At 35.6% G+C, this 20,262-nt stretch overlaps 1 protein-coding gene across 2 annotated transcripts in view; it reads right to left on the bottom strand.

Moving 5' to 3' along the window:
* Window positions 1-20,262, bottom strand: part of LOC150098263 (uncharacterized) — a 258,364-nt gene that overhangs the window by 195,102 nt on the left and 43,000 nt on the right. For both annotated transcript variants that reach the window (XM_090406219.1, XM_090406220.1), the window contains exon 4: window positions 2,333-2,395. In XM_090406219.1, the coding sequence (XP_090262345.1) occupies window positions 2,333-2,395 (63 nt within the window). The remainder of the gene's footprint in view (window positions 1-2,332; window positions 2,396-20,262) is intronic.

The following is a 20,262-nucleotide window of genomic DNA, read 5'->3' as shown; positions in this document are numbered from 1 at the left end:
ATTATTTTTTCTGAACTCTGCACCTAAAAATCTATAAGAATCAATTATTACTTCTCAGACAACTTTTCCATTGCTGGCCTGTGTAATTGCTAAATCATACAGCGATGCAAAGCACAGTATGTCTTCACCCTGTGGGTTTATAGATCCATAACCTTGGTTATTGTGAACTCTTTGGTAGGTTTTACTTGTCCTTAAACACTGAAATCACTGCCTATATATTTTATCTCGTTTGCTGGTATGGACTGTAGGCAGAGATGTGGTGCTCATTAAGTGCTAATTTAACAAGTGTTAATTTGATTATGTGAACGCTTATTCAAGTAACTATCACAATAAGCTCCTGAAGTTCAGTGTTGATTGTACACAGACTCCATTTCAGTTTGCTACTTTGCCATGGTAGATGAGTTTGTATCCATTTAATTTTAGATTCTTTCCATTTTGTCTCTTGAATGCAACAAACGTTGATGCAACATCAATTTAAAACATCACCTAATTCAGCACTGCATCTGGTTATCATGCCAGCATTCCAAGTTGCTATCCCCATTTTATAATATGTCGGAGGGCCAGATTAACCTTCCCATTGCTTAAAGGGAACACTATAGAATTTTTATTTGGCAATTTCATTGCCCTTTTCATGACTAGGAATTTTAGTTAATGGCTTTAGTTTTACAACCGGGACCACCTAACACCAAGGCAGTAATCCCTAATCACTAGGACTTAGGAATGCTGTAGAAATGAGTATGGCTCTATAAAAATAATACTAATGATCAAAAATTAAAGCTGTTAGTTTGGAGTCAATCTTAAAACAACTATCTTCCAAATTTTTGCTAATTAATGTAGCCATGCTTGTTAAGAGATTAGGAGAGTGCTTTGGAAACCAAAACTGAATGACTAGATAGGATTTTAAGAGATCCTAAATATTAAGTTTCACTGAATTCCATCAGGCTAGTACAAATTTATTTATCACAGAACTGTTTTGTGGTGTAACCTAAAATACTAAAATTGAGGATGTTGGATTTATCTCATCAGAAGATACTGTTGTAAATGAAGTGTTTGTCACACCTTCCTCAAGCTGATGAAAGCGACCATGAAGTGACTACTTGGGTAGTGGCCAACTATATTAAGACTTCTGTGAGAAAAGACTGTATGTGAAACTATAAGGCAGGTAATTATGACACTCAGGAAATATCAGGCAGGGGCAATGACCGAGTATATTCCAAAGGTCGAGACATTAAATCAGGTAGGTCAAATAATGGTAAAATGGATGACTGAAGAGGTGGAGCATGCAGTCTGGAAAAAAAAGTCGTTGTGACAGTGGCACAAGATGAGTGGCGATAATCGTTTATGTGACACCCAAAGAGCAAGCAAAGAAGATGACTAGGTTGGTAAGGATAGTAAAAGTGCAGTATGAGCAAAAGTTAGCAAATGAAACTAAAAGAAATTCTAGGGAGTTTTTTCAATATGTGGCTAGCATAAGGAAGCATGATTATGGAAGGAGGATGTTGGTCAGTGATAATGGGATAATGATAAACACTGAGGATTATATAGTAGAGGTATTTAATGAGCAGTTCATTCAAGTATTCTATCCTTGTAATTATAACAATGTAGAACCTGAGAGCAATGGGTATGGGAGAAGGGGGAGGAACCAATGATGGTGAGTGATCAGAAGATATATGAGGAATTTGGTAAACTTGATGTCAACTAGGCCTGGGACTTGATGGTATATCAATACATATCTTGAAGGAATGTTCCATGGAGTTAACAATAACTTTAACTTACATTTTTAACATGAGTCTTAGATTAGTCTAAGTTCCAAAGAAGTCGAAAGATGACAAAACTTTCCCACTTCATAAAGAGGGTGATAAGACTAAAGCTTTGAATTAAAGGTCAGTCTGCTTGTGTGGAGTTGTGGTCACGGTGTTGGAGAAGCTAATGAGGACAAGGATTCAGAACTGGGTTGACAGCAGCAGAATTCTCTTTAATGAACAGCATGGGTTTGCAAAAGGAAGATTGGGTTTTAGCAATCTGCTTACTATTATAACAAGGTGATTAATACATTGGACAAGGGAGAATGCATATACAACAGAATATTTAGATTTTGCAAAGGCTTTCAATAGACTGCCATATGACAAGCTAGGAGTTAAATTGAGTAGTTGGGATTGGATGCAGATTAGTGTGTTATATTGGAGATTGGCTGTCTGATTTTCCTTGACTGCTGATGCAGAGATGGAGACTAAGTACATTGATAAGTGGTGTCTTTTGATGGTAATACGACATTAACAATTTTATAATCTAAATGAATGCATATAAAATACAAAACCAAAACTGTACCAACCCTTTCTTTCTGTTTTTGTATTCTCAACAGTGTCTTATGCCTTGCTTCTTCTCCAGTCATTCTCTGTAATAACAGAGGAAATATAAATATTAGAATACAATTATTCCTACTTCTTAGAGAAAACATTAAGCAAATTACTATTACTGATAATAATAGTTTAACATCCCGCAATACCTATAATAAATATCCATCACCTCCATCAACTTACAAGATCCAACTCTGTACGTAAAAATCATTCATTGTATAGTTTTATAAAAATAAATATTTACTTTAAGAGCTACCTAATGAAATGAAATATGAAAGACAACATTTGCTCACTGTGGAATTATTAATAGATAATGATAACGTTTACAACATGGAATAATACAGCAAAGTTATAAGTAAAATATACATCTATCCACGTTTAAATGTTTAAGTAGGCTACACATCAAGAAGTAACCTACTATTAAATGTTACTGTATAAATTCGATGATCTTATGTTTTAGTACCATATATGTAAAAGAAATATTAATGCAATTCTACTTAAAAATAAACATATGCATACATATATGTGTGTATTAATTTTTTTAAGAATGTGCTTCAAAAGATAATCATTTCAAAAAAAAATCAAATTTTGTGAAATGTGTTTTGCTGCAGTATGACAAAGTAGAGCTGAGAAGGATGATCATAATAGCGAATAACAATGCGTAGGTTATGCAAGAGGAATAATATGGAGTGAGTTTAATGGGCAAAAGGATTTATACAGAAGGATGGTTTGCATCTGAATGGATTTGGTGTTCAGTCTGGAAAGTGTTGTTGAATGAAGTGAAAGTGGATATGCAGATATTAGTGAGGCAGTTGAGTGTAAGAATGTGCAAAAAATGCCTAAGCAAAGAATAATGAGTCAGCACTGAACCTTGTGGAGCACCACTAGTCACCTGTTTTTGCCTCAATTCTGCCCCTCCATATACCATTTTTGATATCTGTCTAGCAACCATCCTCTTATCCACTTAACCAGTGTCATATCCTTCCCAATTTTTTCTAATTTGTGTAACAGAATTCCATGTGGTATTCTGTCAAACACCTTTGTAAAATTCAATAAAATCACCATGTAGCCATTTCCTTTATCCAACTCAGCCATTACTCTATTATAAAAAATTAGTAAATTACTAAAGCATGACTGACCTTTCACATGTTGGCCCTCATGCAGTATCATATTTTCATCTACCCATTCTGAATTCTCTTTTTTACCAATTTTTCTAGTACTCTTACCACATGCCTGAGATACTGATTGGCCTATAATTTTCTAATGCAGTCTCAGAACTGCTCTTATGCAAAGGAATTATTGTGCCCTCTTTCCACTTCCTTGGAACTCTATCAGAGCTGAGACTTAAAGAGCCTAGTCAAAGGCATTGCCAGTTCCCTTGCATATTCTCGCAAAACCCTAGCTGATATCCCATCTAATCCCACAGTTGTATTTACATTGAGATTCTGCAATATCCTAAGAACATCCAATTCATCCATCTCTGTTCCCACATTATTGTCTGTCACATAGGTTAAAGCAGTAACCTCACTAGGATGATATACTCTTGCAAAGTGGTCACTCAGTAAATGAACTATTTTATCCACTTCTGTCTCCTTGTGACCATCATCACTTATTAAGGTTAATCTTCCATAGTCATTCTTCCTCTTACTTGCCACATAACGAATTGGGGGTGGCAACATGGTTTTGGAAATGGTAGGTAGTGCCTCAATAGCTTACTCACATTTCATAATACAGTGACAGCTGAGCTGGATAAAGGTAATAGGTTTATAGTAATATTGTTGGGACTTTGCAAGTCTTTGAAGAAATATCATGTGGAATTCTAACCAATAAACTGCAGCATATAGGGATGGACACAGGGTTGATGAGATGGATAAGAGAGATATTAGAGAGTAGTTTATTGAGGAGTAGAGTCCAGAAGAAGGATTGTAACTAGTGGCGTGCCACAGGGCTCTGTTCTTGGGCCGCTACTGTTTAATTTGTACATTAACGATATAGGACAGGATCTGAGAGAACTGTTCAGTTATTTGACAAAGATGCAAAATAGGGTAGAGCAATAGTTAATACAGATGATTTTAAAATTTTGCAGGATGACTTGGATAGACTGGCAGACTTGGCAAATTAAAATGGATGTCAGTTTAACATGGCAAAGTGTAATGTTATGCATTTTGGGGTGAAAAGATTACCAGCTGTATACCAAATTGATGGAACTGTACTCTAGAAACTGACAAATCCAGAGTGTTAGTGGATAGGGAGTTAAAGTTTAGAGGGTACATAGCAAAAGTGGCTAAAGCAGCTCATCAGATTACTTGGTTACTGAAGAATACTTTGATGAGCAGAGACAAGCAGGTTATTATTCCTCTTTATCAAACCTTGAAACGACCCCCATCTTGACTACCGTGTACATATCTGGTCACCTCGGTTTTCTGCAACAGCAGGATTTTATTAATAAAAGTGATAACAGAATTCCACACATATGTTGAAAACTAAGCCATGATGTTCAGAAATAATGTTCACCTCAGGATATCCTGCAAACCCAACCAATATTTCATCTCTTACTATAAATTCTATAGCATTTGTCAATCTGAGGGGACCGATACACTGACAAAACAACTCTTCCAAATCCAGTGGTGGTGTGGCACATATATAATGAGATAAGGTGATCTGAATAGCCATTTTAGTGAAGTTAGGTCAGAGTCAATAACTTAACTAACCCAGAGTTGGGGGAAAACTGCAGTTCAAACCCTGTTGCATCTGCTGATAGTGTGGGAGCCCTTATCATACTGTTCATATTTTATGGATTTGCATGGATTCTCAGTTCCCCCAAGAGCAGATGATGTAAAAAGTGATCTCTACATGTGGATTCATCATGAACAAGAAACCTAATATTTTCAGTCTCATCATTATTAATCATTTTTTTATTATTAATTATCATTATTATAATATATTATTATCATCATTATTAATCGTTTCATTCCACAACAAAATTTATATATCTTGTCTTTACTGGCAAACTTCAAAGCATATAGCATTTACAGTGTACAAGGATGCAACGAGAGTCAAATTTACAGAATGTGCCAATCACTTCCCCCCTCCGGTAACCAAATCTCTTCTCTAGCCTTATTTGTTGACTTACTCAGACTTCTCAGATAGGCTTATTCTGGAATGCTTAGTGCTCCCACCACTACAAATGTATCTCTTCTCCACAAACTGAGTGTGCCATGTAATCGAGTATTTTGCTGGTATATTCATATGGCGAACATAGAATGATTGCTAAATGACAGTGGCTGTGTTCAGTAATGGCAGAACCACTAAATACTTTTTCCATAAACCACATCCTGCCATACAGCTGCATTTAAAATTTAATATCTTTACCTGAAAAGGTAGAGATACTCATCAAGCAAATGGGAAACCCTTTGTTTAAAAATGACATCATGCATATGAAAGTTATTAATATTTAAATTTGTATTATACATTTTGATTAACCCTGTATAAATCAAGTGACAATTATTGAAAATGGTTTTCATCATCATCATCATCAAATTCCTGCCAAGTACCCTCAAGGGGTGTACAGGATATGACAGTACTACATGAAAAAATTACATCATTACTAACTTCCTATCTACAATTTTCCTCCAAATTGGTCTGTTACTTGTCAAGACTCCAACATTATCAGATCTTATATTTCTATCGTCTAAGGCACTTTGTACCGTATCAATCCACCTATATCTTGGTCTTCCTCTGGGTCGTTTTCCTGCCAACCTGGCAGAGAACACTTGTTTTGCTAATCTTTCCTCTCCCATTCTATTTAAGTGACCATACCATCTGAGATTAGCTCTGCTAACGCATTCCTGGATGCTGACAATGTCAAGTTCTTTCCTAATATCCTCATTTTTAATATGATATTGCCATTGATGCCATCTGTTCACGCCTCTAATCTTTCTCAGGACTCTCATATCAGCAGTCTCTAGTCTTTGGTCAAGTGTTTTACTTCTGCCCCAGCTCTCAGATCCATAAGTTAAAATTGGTTTGAACACAAGTCTTGTATACAGCTAATTTAGTGTTCCGACTAATTTCTTTCTTATTCCATATGAATTTATTCAATTGACTTCCCACGATACCAGCTTTGCTGATTCTGTTGTCTATTTCTATATTTAGTTTACCATCTTCAGTAAAAATTGTGCCTAAGTAGCTGAAATGTTTTACTTGTTCCACAGGTTCTCCATTCACAACACAGTTGACATTTTCAATGATTCTGCCTATTTTCATTGTCTTTGTCTTTTTATTGCTGACCTTCATACCATATCTATTACAACAGCTATTCAATTTAGTCAGAGAATCTTGCAGACTTGTAGCGGATTTATTTAGAAGTATAACATCATCCGCATAAAGCAAAGAGCTGACATTAACATCTCCAATTTTGATATCAGGTTTAATACCACATTCCTTCATAATGTGATCCATATAGATAATGAATAACAGAGGGGATAATGTACATCCTTGTCTCACACCAGATTTAACATTAAACCATCTTCCTGTACTTCCTTGAATTCTAACTGCTGACTCACAACTCAAATAAAGACTAAGTATTGCTTGATATAATGCCCCATTAACACCATATAACTGCAGCGTATTAAATAGCTTCTCTCTTGGCACCTTGTCATATGCCTTTCCCAAATCGACAAAACTTAAATACAGATCTTTGTTATATTCCCATGCTTTCTCGACTATTTGTCGTAAAGTGAAGATCTGATCCTGACAGCCTCTATTTGGCCTGAATCCAGCTTGTTCTTCACCAAGCTTTTCTTCCACAATTCTTCTCAACCGTTTCTCAAGTATACTTGCATAGATCTTGCCAGGAACACTCAACAGGGAAATACCTCTGTAATTCTCACATTCAGTTTTATTTCCCTTTTTATATATGGGTACTATGAGAGCTCTACTCCAATCATCGGGAATTCGTCCCTCTGTCCAGGCTTTCTGAACTATGCAGTGCAGCCACTGTAAGACTCTTATACCACCATACTTCAGCATTTCTGGTCGAATATCATCTACTCCTGCTGCCTTTCCACATTTCAAGCCTTTGATGGCTTTTTCTACTTCAAGTATGGATATGTATTCCTGACTGCACGCCTGGTCAGTGTTTTTTTATCACTGTGCTGTCATCACTGCTTGTTTCATTTAGCAGTTTTTCAAAGTAATTACTCCATACTTCAAGGATATCTTTTTCTCCTGTTTTCATTTCACCTTTATCATCTCTAATTCCTTTTACAGCACACTTTCCTCCATTCCTAAGCTTCTTCAACAACCTCCAGAATATTTTGCCGCCTTCTTGATATTTATTTTCTATATTCTTGCCAAAGTCCTCCCATGACTTTTGTTTAGCTAGTTTTACACACTGTTTAGCTTTCTTACATTTGCCTCTGTATTCTGTAAGAGTAAAAGCTGACTTATTTGCCAGGAACTTTTGATACGCTTTCTTCTTTTCCTTCACTGCCTCTTTAACTTCCTGTGTCCACCAGGGAGTTCTGATTTTTTTATCCTTGCACACACAACCTCACCACATGCCTCTCTGGCAGAATCAATCAATGTTTCCTTCAGAGTTTGCCACTGAATCTCCAAGGTTTGATTCCTGTTCTCAAACTCTTTCATTTTCTTTTCAATAATATTTCTGTATTTTAGTCTACAGTTCACATCTGAGAGCTGCTCAACTTTTATTCGCTTTAAAACTTTCTTACATGTTATTCTTTTCAATATGAAATTCAATTTTATCCTGCTCAAGACTAAATAGTGATCACTTCCAATTTCAAATCCTCTGTACACTCTGGTGTCCTGCACCAAGGAGAAAACATCACTATCAACAATAACATAGTCAATGAGACTTTTCTTATTCCTAGCCTCTTCTCTCCATGTGAATTTGTGCACATTTTTATGTTGGAACATGGTGTTAGTAATAACCAGTCCATGTCCTTAGCAGAAATCCAACAGATATTTGCCATTATTATTAGCTTTGCTCTTTTCTCCAAATTTTCCCAAAATATTTTTGTATGTCTCACAATCATTTCCTACTCTACTATTTAGATCCCCAACAAGGACCAACTTTTCCTTTTTCATTGTATCAGTTGCTTTTTCTAAAGCCTCAAAAAATTCCTCCACTTCTACCTTAGTAGAACCTTCTGTGGGACCATAGGCACAAATAAGTCTCATTGTCCAGTTCCCCATTCTCATATTTGCCCACATTACTCTACTTGAGACTGACTGCCATTCAAGAAGATTAGCCTCGTATTTTGTGTTGAATACTATGGCTACTCCTTCTTTTCCTTGATTGTCATTGCCTGAATATAACATTTTGTATTTATTGCTCAGAAAGATCTCACCAGTTTTTGTCTTTTTTGTTTCAGTCACCCCTATTATGTCGATCTGGTACTTATCTAATTCCTCAGCTAGCTCCATTTCTTTGCCATTCAGGCTTCTTACGTTGATAATACCGATCTTTAACTCTGGTGATGTTGAGTTGGGGTTTGTTTTCAGATTTGTTCCAGTAGCTGACTTTTCCCTGTTCGCCCTGGTTCCCTGGCGAAAACAACGGGGGCCTTGTTTAACCGGGCGATGCCCCAGCCAGCATGAAATTTTGTCATGTTGTACCATCATTTTTTTATTTTTTATTTTGGTTTAACCAATAAGAATACAATTTGGTCGGCTAAATCCCAAATTGCCAGCCCATCCTCGTTCGTTCAATATCAAAGTAGATACCCAACAGGGTGCACCACGAGAAGGTGAGGATTGGACATTAGGTCAGAAGCCCTGGTCGGTTCTCCGCATTCCTTTAAAGGCTATGTGGAGGTCTCCTCTCAGTTATACAGCTTTGACCCTTAAGCACTTAACGTGCATTAGATAAATTTAGTGTGCTCTTGGAAGCTGGCTTTTGTACTATTTATAACCCTAAACATCAGAGAATGAGAGTATGTGCAATGAGAAGAATCAGGAAAATGGGTGCATCCCAAAACACCAATGCCATGACCTTTCCTGCTGATGGAACAGACTTTGTCTTCTTTGGAGCTGAATAACTGGCTTCTGTCCACTGTTTTGACTGCTGTTTGGATTCTGATGTGTAATAATGGTGAATCCAAGTCTCATCCATAGTAATAAATCGACACAGAAAATCAGTTTTATTCTTGTTAAAACGCTCCAAGCACTATTCACACTCTGTGTGTGTGTGTGTGTGTGTGTGTGTGTGTCCATGAAGAAAGTGAGCATAAGAGTGAAATGAGCAAAATAATGCTATATGAAGTTTTTCCAGTCTCAAATCTGAATGGGACAGTAATTGAAGGAGAGAACATTGTGGCATCGGTTAAGTGGGCAAGACTAAAATTTCTCAATATTCGCAAGATGTGGTTAATTGAAGATGATATAGCTATATGGATCGAAGGATTATTGCTTATTAGGAAGGAAAGAGAGAGAGAGCAGGATAGAAGAGGAGTTCTGATAACAGAAGAACTACACCCAAGAAGAGTAGAGATTCAGTATTATGGCTAAGTTGCGAGAGGCTGTCTGGTAGAGGCAAATTGATCAAAATATATAGTTGGTTTCTGGTATAAACCAAGGGGATTCAAAAGAGAGAGAACATATGCATCAGCAGATTAGCTTAAAGTTGCAGGATTACAATTATAAATGGGAACTTCCATTATGGAGGCATAAACTGAAAAGAAGGACACACACACACAAAATTTATTCAACTACCAAGTAAGAGTTAGTTATCTGAAACAACATGTGAAGGTTTTCAGAGTGTTGAATCGGTTAGCACATCCAAGGATTTGTCTATAACCAAGGTACTTTGCTTCTGGCAAAATGGCTACTGTGGAAAAAAGTGACCATACAGTCTTGACAGGGATTGCTAAATATCCAATTTTTTCAAGGATGATTATATGTGAAACTACAAAGGGGGTGATTATGACAACTTGTGAAGGTAACAGAAAACAGTGCCACTGTGCTGTTTCAGCAGTGAGAAGAGCATCACTAGATTGTATCCTCATGATCCTAAGTCAGGATCAGGAGGATAAAATCATCTGGAAGTTAAAGTGGATGAATATCACAAAGCTTGAACTGCAAAAAAGAAGTGTCAAGAGGGAATAAAGAGGTGTTCAGCAGGCAATTGAATAGTATTAAACAAGTAGAAAGGGTAACCAGCATGGAAAGGAGGCCAAAATCAGATTACAAGACTGAGCAGGACAAAGAAAATGTCAGAATTCTCTAACTATATGGCAAGTAAAAAGAAGAATATTTATGGGAGAGAGGGAAGAAAAAAAAAAAAAGTTGAATTACTCAGTGATCACTTCTGTGAGGATGTATATTATCCATCTCAGCAGATGGATGATACAGATAAATACAGAGACCTGCAGCACACTGATATCGTCAACTGCTCTCTCTCTTATCCATGTTACTAGATTCATATCCAATTCCATTCACATAATGCAAAATTGTGTCTGCAAAGTCCAGAAGTAATCTATTGTACTTTTTATATAATATTTCTTAAACCAACTCAGCTTAGGATCAACTAAGCTGATCTGAAGCTTTGGATAAAGCAAAATCTCTATGGGAACCCAACCATAAAACAGGTTGGGCTATCAGCCTGTGTGGTATGAGAAGGTGCAAAAAGAAGAAGCAGTGTTTCTAACCATATCTGTAAATTTGATTCTCAGCTATGGGAAGGTCCAAGGGAAGAGAGGAAAATACTTCTGTTACATAAAGGAAGCTCTAAGACAGAATGATCAATATCAGAGGAATGGTGGTTATAAATACAATACTGTAAAGGGGAACAGAGCCACAACATTGTAAAGGACAAGTTTTTGCCTTAGTAATTGGCTCACTTTCTATAATAACATACTGACTGAGTTTGCCTTAAGAAATGGCTGCAGTAGAATATTGCTGGACTTTCCAAAGGAATTTTACAGGATTATAATGAATTGCACTAAACTCTTACATAAACTGAAGTAAATGGGATTGGATATGAAACTAGTGACATGGATAAGACGGTGGATGATGGACAGACATCAGTGTGCTGCTTTTCAAATGCAGGTCTCTGCATTGAAAGATGGTATTTAACTGTACATTAAAGACAGAAGGAATATTTTGAGGGGAATATCCAGTAGTTTGCTACTGCTGCTGATGATGAAAACACTGCAGAGGGCAACAGTTAGCAAAGATAATGTAAAGATCCTATAGGATGATCTGAAGAGACTGACAGTTGTGTGAACCCAATGACAAGTAGAGATAGAAAAGTTATTATTCCTCTTATCAGGCTTTGATATGGCTACATCTGAGCCACTGTGCACAGATTTATTTATCTCAGCTATTTTAAGCATGAGTTTAAGGGTAGGAGGCAGAGTGACCAAGATGGTGAAAGATCTGTGAAATGCTCCACATGAAGTCTATGGGTTACAAAATTTGGTTGATAGGTGAAAAAGAGAGGATACAAGAGAAACAAATTACTACAGGGGTTTCAATGGTATCATCCAGAAGAAATTTTTCAATACACGATGCAAAGAGAGAGAGACCAGCGTAGAAAAAAGTTATATAAAACGTGTGGTGTTAGCAATGGTGTGTGTGTGTGTGTGTGTGTGTGGAGGGGGGGGGGGGTTTCTGCTTGTTGGTAGTAAATGAGTGGAATGGGCTGTCAAAGGCAGTCATGAGTTCAAGGAGAGACATGATAGATATTGTGTGAATAATGGTTTGTATGGCCTCTTATGAACCTCTGGGCTCCATGAAGATGCCCATATAACAGTAACTTTCAGACAACTATCTCCCAAATGTGAGACATCAAACTGGAATCAGCCTTGTTTAGATTTAGTTGGCAGAGAAATCTTCACAAGATTTCTAAGTAATCTCAAATTGTAAATCCTATGTTCTTCACATTTTAGCTCAGCAAAACAACCAGTCACAAAAATTGTTAACTTTCATTATTAGCAGTGTTGTTCAGGTAAAAAAGTTATTTAGCATCATATTAATAATGGATATATCATAGTGATTCAAAGAAGAGCCAGGATATATGCAACATATTCATTCATTTGCAGATTTTCAAAGCAAACAACACAAGTGAACTTTCTATACATACAATCCACTAAAGATAAGTGGAGGGTGTTTTCAAATTCCATGGCAGCTGAGGCGTTGCTCAGTTATACAAGGCCTACACTGTTTTCATTAGGGAACTAGGCAAACAGTGAAAAGTCATCTACTGGAACCAACACAACATCCAAAAAACTATAGACGGTAACACCACTTATGTGGCCATAAGTGGTTACTGAGACGAAAAATGCTAAAACAGGTGAGATACTAAATAAAAACTATAGGATGTATATTCAGGTAATAATGATCAAGGAAATGAAGGAGTAGTACCAGCATTCAACACAAAAATTAAGATAACTTTCTTGATCAGAAGGAAATGTAAAGCAGAGTTATATCAGCAAACTTCAAAATGGGGAAAATGGACAATGGAACTTATTTGTGCCTATGAATTCACAGAAGGTTTCCCTAAGGAAAAAGTGCAGGCATTTTTTTATTATTAGAGAAGGCAGCTAACAAAGAAAATGAAACAGCTAGTCCTTGCTGAAGATCCAAACAGCAGAGCAGAGAAGGAAATAAATCCCAGGAAAACAGAAATGTTTTGGGAAAATTTGGAGAAAACAGCAAAGCTAATAATAATGGAAAGTATCTGCTAGATTTCTGTTCAGGACATGGACTAGTTATTACTAATACCATGTTCCAAAATAAAGATGTAAAAGGTCACATGGAGAGAACATACAAAAATCAAGAAAAACCCCATATGTTACTGTCGACAGTTATATCTTCATGCTGGTTCAGGATACAAGAGTATATAGATGATTTGAAATTAGACGTGATTATCATTTAATTTTCAGTAATATAAAACTGAATATCACATTAAAAAGAACAATATGTTTGCCGGCATGGTTGGTCAAGCAGTTACCATACCCACTCTCCAACTAAGAGGTTGAAGGTTTGAATGCTGCCATGGGTAACAATGTTTACGATTATCTTTAGGTGGCTGAACATCATCAACCAATGCAAGACCACTACCTCTGCTTAGTGGGGGCCTGAAGTGGCTTTAAAAAGTTCAATGTTTGGTCTCTAGAACAGGGTTTCCATTCCAATTGATTAAAAAAATAAATATAAATAAAAATAGAAAAAAAAAATGTTTCACCCACTCATGGTACTAATGTATCGCAGTGCAAAGATATATTTAAATATATTTACACTACAGTAAGCCTATTATAAAGATATTTAAATACCTTAAAAATTGGCTTACATCTTATGTGAGTGAGAGTCACATAAAAAAAAAATAAGTAAGACTCTTAAAAAGAATTAGAGATTAATTCTTAGAGTTTATACAAGTAAACTGTAGATTTAACTATACAAACATTCTTCAAGAAAAAAACAGTCTGAAAACAAGACCCAAACCATGGAGTATAAGTGACAAACTGAAGAAAACATCAACTGATTTAGCTAGAGAGACATCTGGTAAAGTTGTCTGAAAGGAGAGAAAAATAAGAACACCTTAGTGGATTCATGAATTTAAACAAGCAGTTCTGGAAAAAAAGAAAGCATACCAAAAGTTCGCAATATATAAGTTTGGAGACACCCCTAAAAGACTATAGAGAAAAATGAAAGATAGTCAAAACTAACTGAAAAAGTCATGGGAAGACTTTGATAAGAATATAGAAGATATCAGAAAAGTGGCAAAAAGATTCTGGAGGCAAGTGAAAATGTTTAGAAATGGAGGAAAGTACTGTAAAAGGAATCGTGACATGAAAACTGAAGATATTACAGATGCCTGAAATAATTACTTTGAAAGACTTAATAATATTACAGATGCCTGAAATAATTACTTTGAAGTCTTTCAAAGTAATTATTAATAAAACAAGAACTGACAGAACATTAGAAGAAAATATTTAAGAGGAATGCAAAGAGAAGAACATATCAGTACTATAAGTAATGTGGACTGGCAGCTGGAGAAGATGATATTTGACCAAAAATGCTCAAATATGGAAATATTAAAGTGTGCAGTGGCTACACTGCCTAATTCAGAAAGCCCAGTCAGAAGGTTGAATCACAGATGATTGGGATAGCTTTCTCATAGTTCCATCTATAAAAAAAGGAGAATTAAACTGAATATACAACAGTGTTCTCCCCAGAAATTTTTACCAGCCAGGTGGAATGAAGCATACAAAAATTTTGAATGAGTTAAGAAAGACTCTTTTTCATAACAAATTAAAATAGTAATTTTATTAGAAATTACTTCATCATCATCATCATCATACGTATGAAGGATTTAGGCCTAGCATGGCCTGTTCTGGCCTTAGAAGTCATCATTGAATCGTTTAAGGACGTCCTGGTTTTCTTTTTCCTAATGGCTTGTACTTTAAGGTTTGTTTTGGTAATCTTTCTGTTTTCATTCTTTGAACGTGTTCCATCCATTTACGTTTATAATTTTTGATTTTTTCTATTACTGGTTTTAGGTTTAATTCTTTCATAATATCTTCGTTTCTTTTGTGATCAAATAGGGTATACTTTGCAGTTTTTCTCATAAACTTCATTTCTGCTGTTGTTAATCTTTGTTTGTCTTTTTATTTTATTGTCCAGATTTCGCTTCCATACATTAAGACCGGTAGGGCTAATGTATTGTATACTTTTAGCTGGTTTGTTTTTGAACTAGGTTTGGTTTAAATATAGAGTTAATTACACCTGTTATTTTTAAATATTTTGCAATTTTTACGTTTATATCTTTTTCATTTTCGCATGTGATCATACATCCTAGGTAGTTAAATGAATTCACCTGTTCTAAGATCTTGTTATCTATTACTATTTTAGTTCTTGCTGGATCTTGTCCTTTAAAGGCCATAGTTTTTGATTTTTCCATTGATATTATCATACCATAATCTTCGGATATCTCATTTAGATTTAAAATAGCTTTCTGTAGGTTATCTTCAGAATTTGTAATTATTATTTGGTCGTCGGCAAAGAAAGAAATTTAGAAATTACTTCAAACAAGGATAATATAGTAATTATAACAAACAAGACTAGGATTTTTCTTATTTTCTCATTAAGTAATAAAAAACCTTGTAATGCTCACAGCTTAAAATTCTATACATTAATTGTTCTCTTCTTCTTAGAAGCCCAGTTGTCATCAGCTTTTTCATAATTAAAATCTGCTGGATCTGGTCCCTCCAGTGAAATCAGCATCAAATTATTTAGAGTGTTCTGACTGATGCGATTCCTCATACAGGTTTTTATCCTTTTTAATGCAGAGCTTAAATGCTTTTAAATGTTATCCCTTTCACATTCAGCTGCGCTCACAGGTATGGCCAGTCCAAGCAGCTAGTTTTACTAAATTTGGAAAAGACTCTTTGAGTTCAGATGTTGTTGCTAATTTATTTGTCTTGGATCTAGATTTTTGTATGACTGTCCATTAATAATTTTTGATTCAACTGCCCATTCTAGTTTAGTACTTTCATAGTTTAAAACTGCAGGACTTCCATTTCTAGAATAATAATAAAAAAAGAATCTCAGAAGCCTCACGTTGATCATGACTTTCTGCACTGAAAAGTCTTGAAAAGCAGGAAATGATTGGCATATCTGGAAATCTTGCTTCTAGGTGTTTAATAACTGTGCCTATGTATTTATCATATATTGTAGTCTTAAACGTAATAACATTAGAATCTGAATAATCAATGTGAAAGTCTGCCCATTCACCTGAAAGATGCTGATGAAGATTTTGAAAATGCCTGCCAGGAGTGTCCTTCAATTCCATGATGGATAATTTTCTGGCTTCTAAGACTGGCTCTTTTTCAGTTAAGCCAACATCTTGCCTTTGCCGTGATCTAGATAAGTTAGATAAATGCGGTAACACATCAAAGCATCATTAGTGAAGCTACGAAATTGTATGTTCTGTGATATTTACTTAAACCTTCAGCTGTGATAGTGTTTCATTCAGTGGCCTCTCTTTCCAATGCAGCTATTACACTCACCATACATTCTCTTAGAGACTGTATTGCAGAATCATGAGACAGCCATCTAGTGTCACTAGCCATTTTAAGTTTAATCTGAGGACTGTTCAGTATATTTTGGATTTGAGTTAAACCACCTATCCTGACTGAGGAATTTTAGAAGAAGAAAAACAATTGCCTTAAGATATCATTAAACATGACTAAATAAGGCACTTCAGCAGCTGCTTAGGCACTAGTAAGAGCCAATTGGTGGTTTACACAATGACAGTTGATCATGAGTCCATCTGTTTTATCTTTCAGCAGTTTTGCAACTCCCTTTTGCTTTCCAATCAGGACAGCTGCTCCATCAGATAATAGGCCCACTGGATTACAAGCTTTTAAGACTAGGCTGTCAAGGGTTTCAATTACTTTGTTAGTTATAGTCTGAGCTTTGCCATCAATGATATTGCAAGTTGATACAAAACTAACCCTGACCTCTTTTCTAAGTTGACAAACATATTTAATGTACACAATCAGCTGTTTTAAAACTGAGATGTCAGTAGTTTCATCACATAAAACACTGAAATAATCTGCAGAATGTACATTTTTCAGTATTTCAGATCTAATTTCTGATGATAAAATATCAATCAACTCTTGCATTATTTTAACATTGGTAAAAATGCACATTATACCTTAGAAAGAATAATGCAAGAGTTGATTGATATTTTAGCATCAGAAATTAGATCTGAAATACTGAAAAATGTACATTTTTCAGTATTTCAGATGTTCTAAGTAGGAACAGCCCATAGTCTTGCAATGCTCAAGCAATTTTTCAAATAATGTAGTATGTGGTAACTCATTTTTTGCTAACCAATACATAGATCTTAAAGCTTCCAGAAAAGCCTTTATATATGATAATATTTTGTGCTTAATGAAAAGCAAGTGATATATTGAATGGTCCAAGGATCAATATGGAATTTGCAGTAAGTCATTGTATTCAAAATACATTTGAAACTGCTCAATTAATGTATTCTTATTGTTTGAGCGATTATTCTTCATGCCTACTTCAGAAAATTGAAAGAAAGATACAATGAAGAAACTGAAAGACATATTCAATTATATTTGAATTATATTTTAATGAACATAGGGAGGAAAAGAAAATTAAGCAACAAAATAAGAAAGAACAAAGCACAAAATCAGGTAAGTAATGTTGTTCATAAAAAAGAAGGATGTTATATGGTATGGCAACTCTGTCATAAAACATGCCGTTGATGAGCAGGTTATAATGTCAAGTTTTCCAGGAGCAAAAATTAAAAATATAGCACATGCAATTCAAAAAGACAAAAGAAAAGTAAACGAGATTGTAATAGCTACTAATGATTAAACTAGTGATAAGTGTAGAATGAGAGAGGGCATGAAAGGGTTGTTGGAAGAGGCAAGAGTAAAGAGTGAGAAAGTGAAAATAGTAAGTATATTACCTTGATATGATAAAAATGAATTAAGAAGAAGGGATATGATGGCAAACGATTCAATGCATAGGCTATGTAGAAGAAATGGATGCAGGTTTTTGAATGTGTAGAGTGAATGAGGGAAGATCAGATTTGTATAAGAGGAATGGCCTACACCTGAATGCATTTGGCATCAGGAGTCTTGAAAAACTAATAACTGGTATGAGGCCTAACACAGAACGTCAGGGAAATTAAATCATAACATGAGGAATGGTGAGAATATTATATATTTTATATAATGACTAAACTAGTGATAAGTGTAGAATGGGAGAGGGCATGAAAGGGTTGTTGGAAGAGTAAAGAGTGAGAAAGTAGGTGAAAATAGGAAAGTGGGAGAGAGTGAGAAAATGATAAAAAGGGTGGTGCAAAAACTGATGTGTCTAACCACTGACCTATTAGTATCTCTGGTGTGGTAGTGAAGATTTTTGAGAAGTTGGTAAGAACTCGCATACAGAAATGGGTAGACAAGCATTCTATACTCTGCAGGGAACAGCATGGGTTTACTTAAGGAAGGTCATGTTTTAGCGATTTGCTCATATTTTATAACAATGTTACTGCCGATTTGGATAAAGGGAATGGATACACTATGATAACGTTGGATTTTTCTAAAGCATTTGATAGGATACCACACGATAGGCTGTTGTGTAAACTGGAGAATATGAGATTGGAACATAATCTATTGACTTGGATCAGGGGATGATTGACAGACAGATATCAAAAAGTGGTATACAGTGGGTGTGAATCTGCCAGATTTAAGGTAATCAGTGGTGTACCTCAGGGTTCAGTCGTTGGGCCATTATTGTTCAATCTACACATTAATGATATCAAGCAGGGCTTATCATCAGATTTGCAATTGTTTGCTGATGATGCGAAGATAGGCAGGGCAATCAGGGATGCTACTGATATTCAGCAATTACAAAATGATTTGAATAGACTGTCAGTTAAACGTTAGTAAGTGTAAAGTTATGTACTTCGGTGTGATTAGAGTTCCAGTGGCATATTATATTAGCAGGGTTATGCTACAAGAAACAGAAGAGGCAAGAAATCTTGGTGTATTGGTGGATAAGAATTTAAAGTTCAAAGGTCGCATAGCAAAAGTTGCAAATACAACTCAGAGGATAATTGGTATGTTGAAGCGAACCTTGACATGGTTCAGGGTAGATAAGGAAGTCATTTTGTCTCTTTATAAGGCTTTGATAAGACCACACTTGGATTACTGTGCACAGATTTGGTCTCCTCAGTTCCAAGGGGATAAAGAAAATGTGGAAAGGGTGCAAAGAAGAGTTACAAAGATTATATCCGGATTATGGGATTTAGATTATGAGGACAGATTGCGAGCATGTGGATTACAGACTCTGGTTAACAGGAGAAAGAGGGGGTGATATGATAAAGGTCTATAAACTTTTGAATGGATGTTACAGCATTTCAAATGATGAAATTTTTCATTATATGGAAGGCAGGGAAAGAACACGGGGGCATCCATGAAAGTTAAGGTTGTTCTCAGTCAGGAAAGGGTTAAGAGCTAGGTTTTTCTCCCATAGAGCAGCGAGTGGGTGGAATAATTTGCCCTTATGGGTAGTGAGTGCATCTAGTGTAAATGAATTTAAGGGAAGGTATGATAGCTGGGTTGGGTAATTTACAGCCTCCCTCAATTAGTCCTTGACTCCCTGGAGGTCTCAGATAATAATAATATGAGTGTAAGAGTGACAATGTTGTATAACTGTGCTAATGATAGAAATGGGCATTATCATGGAAATGATTGAGGAGAGAATGATTTCGACTCTGTGTTCATCCAGTTTGGACTGATCAAACACATGCAAAGATGCCTACGTGTATAAGGTACTAGAGAAGAACAGAGATCTGCAAGTTGTCGAAATGTATCATACATACTGAAGAGAAGAGTATACAAAAGAATGTGCAGGTAGATTATTATATCTATATAAGAATGCGAGGAGTATCAGAAACAAAGGAGTAGAGTTTGTTGCCTTGGTTAATATGTTGGGATCTCAGATTATAGGCATTAGTGAGAGTCAGGCATTAGGCTATCAGAATCAGACATACTAACTGGTGTCAAGTGTAAATGGTACAGTACTCTTAATTATTAAAAATTACACGTAAGTCCACAGTAATAACTTTAATTAATAAATAAGGTAGATATTTCGTACTAAAAATAATAGTACATCTTCAGTGTTACAAACAGATAGGAATAGAATACAAGTAACGAATATTCGGTGGATCACCTATTAAAATACGTTGTCGCGAGCTAGGAAAAGAAAGAAATTAACAAATAATAAATATTTAAGATAATTAGTTTCTTATTTTGGACAAGCTGGCCATTCTGTGGAAAAAAGAATTAAAGAACATCAATATTATATTGATTACAACAAACCTCAGAAGTCTGGT

The sequence above is a fragment of the Typopeltis vanoorti genome, chromosome 16, assembly GCF_054136105.1.
Source record: "Typopeltis vanoorti isolate ZY-2024b chromosome 16, IOZ_Tvanoo_1.0, whole genome shotgun sequence".
Taxonomy (NCBI): Eukaryota; Metazoa; Arthropoda; class Arachnida; order Uropygi; family Thelyphonidae; genus Typopeltis; species Typopeltis vanoorti.
Note: the sequence above shows the minus strand (reverse complement) of the source record. Positions and strands in the feature narration are given on the sequence as shown.